The 6,000-nt window shown below is 27.7% G+C and overlaps 1 protein-coding gene across 1 annotated transcript in view; it reads right to left on the bottom strand.

The window, feature by feature from the left end:
• Positions 1–323: 323 nt before the first annotated feature.
• Positions 324–6,000, bottom strand: part of LOC111033439 (tyrosine-protein kinase Dnt-like) — a 79,577-nt gene continuing 73,900 nt past the window's right edge. Inside the window, exons 8-12 of the mRNA XM_022314170.1 lie at positions 5,010–5,172; positions 4,777–4,926; positions 2,957–3,116; positions 925–1,061; positions 324–607 (exon numbers count right to left, since the gene is read on the bottom strand). Coding sequence (XP_022169862.1) covers positions 496–607; positions 925–1,061; positions 2,957–3,116; positions 4,777–4,926; positions 5,010–5,172 — 722 coding nt within the window. The 3' untranslated portion in view covers positions 324–495. The remainder of the gene's footprint in view (positions 608–924; positions 1,062–2,956; positions 3,117–4,776; positions 4,927–5,009; positions 5,173–6,000) is intronic.

Genomic DNA, 6,000 nt, shown 5'->3' with positions numbered 1-6,000 from the left:
ATATTATTTAAAGTATTCAACCTGAACTTTTATAGATAAATATAATAGGTTGGTGTTTCTTTTTTTAATTTAACACTATCAAATTGTATTTAAGAAAAAAACAACATATTAACGACAGAAATAATAAAAACATCAAAAAACATATATTTGCTATTCATGCAATTAAAAAAAAATGTACACATAAAGATATAATATTATAATGTTTATGTATAAATATGTTGTAACTTTAAATAATTGAATCGTTGAATTTAAATATGTAATAAATGGCAGTTTTATTTTTCAACATAGTATCTCCCAACATTCTGTTTCCGATACTCCATTTATTTTCGTTCTTGTCCATTAAAAAATATTTTCTTCAAAATAATACTCAACGCTTACATACATAGCACCTCTAATCGTATATCGTAAGTAACTTAGTAATATAATGTACATCAACATAATATTTAACATAGTTTACAAAAAAGTAATAAATAGTAAAATAAGGTAAAGTTCGTTTTAGATAAACTGGTTGAGAGTTTTTTGGAAGTCCTGTAAACACGCCAATACTTGAGCAGACGATGGTCGTTCCTCCGGGCTGGGCAGCCAACAGAACGTCATCATCCCAAACCTGTAATAACATAATATATACATTAGATAACAACAACAACAATTATAATAATAATAATAATAATAATAATAACAATAATAATAGTAATAATAATAATTGGTTCTCAATTGAAACCCTAGATTATCTGTTTTTGTTTTAGGCCATCCGATTACTTTAGGGTTGGTATCCCACTCCCACTGAATAGCTCGTTAAGACCGAAACTCCCGTTAGATTAAGTGAATAAAAAAAATAATAACCCCTTTGCGGAAACCCTTTGGTGGGGTAGTGACCAGGTTAATGTAGTTTAATGGTATGTTTTTTGCTCCATGAGTACTCACAGGTCGTCCGGGCAGTTGATTGGTTGCGATAGCCTGTATCCCTCTTGTAGGTAAAGGCTCAGATCGTACGGATCAATTTCCGAGTAGGGCTGAGCACCTAAGCACACCAATTCCCAGAGCAAAACACCAAACGACCACTAAAATAAACATATTTACTAATTTGCATAACTTATAATTGTAATTTTTTATCATACTAGTATATATTGTAAGTGTGTATTAATATACGCAGAAATTAAAAGACGCTGATTAAAAATGTTAACACATCTAAACATTACTTATGTTTTTATCGAAAATTAGAACATCGAAAAATAATAGTTAAAATAATAATGCACTGCAATCGTGTAATGTAATCGTATCAATTAATTTTTATTTTTTCATTCTACATTAATTGCTGTATGTTTTAAATTTACTTCATATTGACAGTACCTATTATAATATTATGAAATAATTTAATATGGAAAATCAACACGCTAAATGGAAGGCCGGGATAGTAATGAAACTATACTAACATTATAATTGTAATGAAAACAAAAAAAATGTATACCAAAATACAAAATTTAACTAGGTACTAAATCAATTATGGAAAAAATCTATCCAAAATGAAATATTATAATATTATGTATCACGCTTACGATTTGTCTTCGTTGATTTAAAAGGCTCTGTTAAGTAAATTTACATAAAAAAATAGACGGTTCGTTTAACGCTTGTTGTTAAATTAAACAGAAAATTGCTAAAATAATATTTTCCTCCTATTTTTTTAATTTCAACAGTCTTGATTTTTTATCTTGTGTAATCACAAATCAATCACCTCAAGACATTTGAAATATTAAAAACCGTGTAATGTTAATTTAAGTTTAAAATTGAATGACATTAAAATTAATAAACGATTTACCACCGTAAATTAACTGTCCAATAAATTTATTTCAACAATTACAATATTATTTAGTAGGTTTCATATAATTATTTAGGTAAAATAACTAATATTCTTAAAATGTTTGTTATTTATAAATATGTTTTAAATAAAAAAAAATATATGTATTAAGATTATTGAAATTCAACTATACATTTTTTTTTTTTTTACAAAAAGCGACAGGGTAAAGTTTTATTTTTAGACGCGTTGCATGCTACATGGCTTTAATTTTTGAAAGGTCAACCTATAAGTTATAAGTTTATAAAGTAGAATTTTATATAAATATTTTTTGGATTAATTATATAGACACTATTTTTAATTCAAAAGAATATTATAGACTATAGAGTATCTACCATATAAGTATTAGGTAGGAAGTAAAAGAAAAAAAAACTTTTTTAAATATTTTATAATAATAATTACGAAAATCAGGATGATTATTTATTAATTATACCTATAAAGATCTAAATAATTAGTTAGACTTGTGTCCGTTCTAATAATAGTTAAATATAAATAAATAAATATAATATGTATATTGTATAAGAATAATTATGTTTACTTATCTAATAGAAAGTAATGTAAAAAAAAAAACTTTTTCAGTTAGAAATAACTTAGAAATATATACGCGTAATCGTGTAAAATATGTCAATATATCTTATATTTTTTTTTAAGTATAGTTATAAATTATAAACACGTAAGCATTAGAATTTCTTTTTTCGGTAAATTCCGCATTAAAAATAAATAAAATTCTCACAAGTGAAATTTGATATTTTAAATAAATTAGAACATTCGTACCTAATGAAAGTTCCACGTCTACGCGTATTACTAATCTAATGGTACGGATTAATATAAATAAATTAATAAGTAGTACCTAGATACTGATTAACCAACCAGAGCTCAAAGTACCATAATTAATTGTATCTAGAACAGAGCGTCTAGTTTTTCAAAATCCTTTGTTCCTAAAATTCATTAACATTAACCAAGTGCAAACTAGACATGCACACATGTATGAAATATTTTAATAGTAATATTAGTAATTTAAGGTAATTTTAGATTTAAAAAAAAAATGTTTATTTCTAACTATTATTAATAAATTAGTATTATAATCAACACAGTGCAACTTACTATGTCCGAGGCACCGTTGTAGGTGCGCAAAGAGATACTTTCAAGTGCCATCCACTTGATGGGTCGGTTTTCATTGTCATTTAGACATGAATAATCATCGGGAAACAGGTCTCTAGACAATCCGCTATCGGCTAATTTGACTCGCAACTTTTCGTCCACGCTAAAAACAGACGCACATAATGTTATTATAATGTATATTATATTATAATTTACATGGGGGCAGAAGTTATAGACTCAAAAGGGCTTAAAGGAATTATGGACAAACGATTACGTAGTGATAAGGGAAACTTTTGAGATAACTTATGTAGTAACTCGTTTAGCGCGCACCTGCTAAACCCCTCTGACTATTTTTGAAATAAACTAATGGATTTATTACGAAGAAAATTTAAACTCCCTTTTGCATGATATTATTTTTAATGTTCAATAAACTGTAGACAATCGAAATTATAATTATTTACATATTAAAGGACGTGCTTTATTCTATTTCCTTAAACTAAAATTGAAATAGTTTGATGAGTATGATCATATTATTATGTTATTAAATTGTTTAAAATAATTTCCAGTGGTAATAATAATCTTTTATAATACGCCCTCTATAGAATTTCAAAGTATGATAATCACCCTCTTTAGAACTTATTGCATTCTTGATCTAGTGTTAAGAGCGAGACCTCGCGTATTAAAATCAATATACAGCAACCCTTCAGCTTTTTAAAGGGAATATTAAATGTATGTAATATTTTCCCTTCGGTATACATATACATTTGTTGAATTATTACATTTTATATCCAAAGTATAAGATATTAAAGTTAATCATAAATTTATTTTTTGATCACTAACCATGACATTAAAAAACAAATCATTACATATTCTGTATTTTAACCACTTTGAAATTAAAATAAGAATATTTTATTATCTCAATATAATATAACATTAAAATATTCAATAAGACATCGAAATACTTAATACAGTTTAACCTAAACACATTTAACTAAAATGTCATACGCTTGATTGTTGAAAATACAGTTTTTTTTCCATTAAACTTTTGTGTCGTTTTGATTAATCTCAATTTTCAAAATGGCTTTTTTAAATATATTTTGCTGTCATATTTTAATTAAAAAATAAATTGCATTTTTCTTCATCAAAATAGCAATACTAGAATATTATGGAAAAATGTCTTTTTTAAGTCACAAAATAATGTTAGTCATAAACGTCATTGCAGAGATTATTAATTTAGACAGTAAATAATTAATTAAATAGAAAATAACTGTAACGTCAGTACCTGAAATAGAGTCAACGGGAGATAAACATGTACAAAAGAATGAAACATTTGAAAAAGTTCTTCTAACTTTTATGGCAGTGTAATAATTTGTGATTGTCAAGAACAGATAAATTTGAGGGGACTTAAAAGTTCGGTTATTATTGTCACAAGTCGTATGAACCTAGGAAAATTATATAATATTATCGTTTATTACCTATTGAATTTAATCGTTAAAATTATCATTTAAATAATGAAATATAGGAATATAGACAATAAACCTGCCTAATGTTAAAGATTATCCATGCGCAGAGCTTGAATATCTATATTGGTCGTCAATATTCCCTATTTCGTTGCTATATCCTGCTATTGCGCATCTAAATATTTCATTACCTACGTTCTATGTGCATATATTTTTAAATTCTAACTTCTTTATTTACACTTCAATTGGAAGTATGAATTTTGTATAAGATGGGGATGGTTAATAATTGAAGGCCGAAGGCATTGTATCGACTTAAATCTAATATTATATGTTGTATTCATTATGTTGTATAGGTATACTCACACACAATTCCTGGCAGCTATGTCCTTGTGACAGATACCTTGGCTGTGAAGAAATACACAACCCAAGCAGAGCTGTACGGCCATGTTAACGATATCTTGTGTGGTCAAGTTGTAGTAATCGTTATTTTTCCGTTTGCAATCGCACAAAAACCTGCGATACACGTATTGTTTTATAAATGGCCGCAGCGCAAACATAATCGCATTAATATAAATAAAAAATATATGATTGTTTACTTTTTAAGATTTCCTTTGTTGCTGAACGGATATAATACCGCGGTTGGTTTGTTTGAGTACTGACATACAGCTATTGGCTGTAATATGTTTACGTGGCCCGGTAAACCATGCAACATCAGACTTTCAGTCAAAAACATTTTGTTTTGTTGAGATGCAGCATCAGCTATGGAACAAAATTAAATAAATATTGTGCGTGAATACATAGGTATATAATCGCAAAATAATAATTAAGGTATTGGACAGTATGTAGGTATTAGGTATAATATGTTTATACTGTAAAAATATTAGAAATTAGAATGCAATGTATTATACGATTGTCCTAAGATTATTAACATTCAGTCATCCCGAACAAGTTTAATATTTAGAATATTTTATTTGAAGATATAAAAAAATATTTTTATTTGAAAAGAAACTTTAAATAAATATTTCTATAGTTGTACGAAAAGTCATTTCAAATGTAAACATTTCGGTGTACTTATATATTTTTAAATCATCCATTTTTCAGGCCCAACAGACTGCAGAATAAATTTAAATCGTACTTGACAATAAATTCCACCGGGAATTATTTTGAGGAGGGGGGTCCATATTATATTATCATATATATATATAATATACATTTTTTTTTTCATTAGCCCCTCCTCCTACAATCCTACCCTCTTTGCATGTGACTTCCACTTTCCTCACCCAACCGTTCAAAGTAGCCCTTTTTACCGAACGTATTAATCGACGACGACGACTGAACTGGAAAACGTATGCGACTCACTCCCTTTCAACATGAAAAAAAAATAAAATGAAATAAGGTGTACAAAACGCCCAAGGGTCAAGATCAAGGGTTCAACGTATGGAATTCCAAAGGGTTTTTAACATGCAATAGATCGTGATGAAAATATATCGCGCCCACAAATTTCGCCGAGGCAAAGGTACTTATGTAACATACCGCATGGGTACCGAGGTTATGCTTTGTTCTAATTGGTTTTATTAAAAAAAAAAC

This window comes from Myzus persicae, unplaced genomic scaffold (assembly GCF_001856785.1).
Source record: "Myzus persicae strain clone G006 unplaced genomic scaffold, MPER_G0061.0, whole genome shotgun sequence".
In the NCBI taxonomy this organism is placed as follows: domain Eukaryota; kingdom Metazoa; phylum Arthropoda; class Insecta; order Hemiptera; family Aphididae; genus Myzus; species Myzus persicae.
This window is presented reverse-complemented; position numbering and strand designations above follow the sequence as displayed.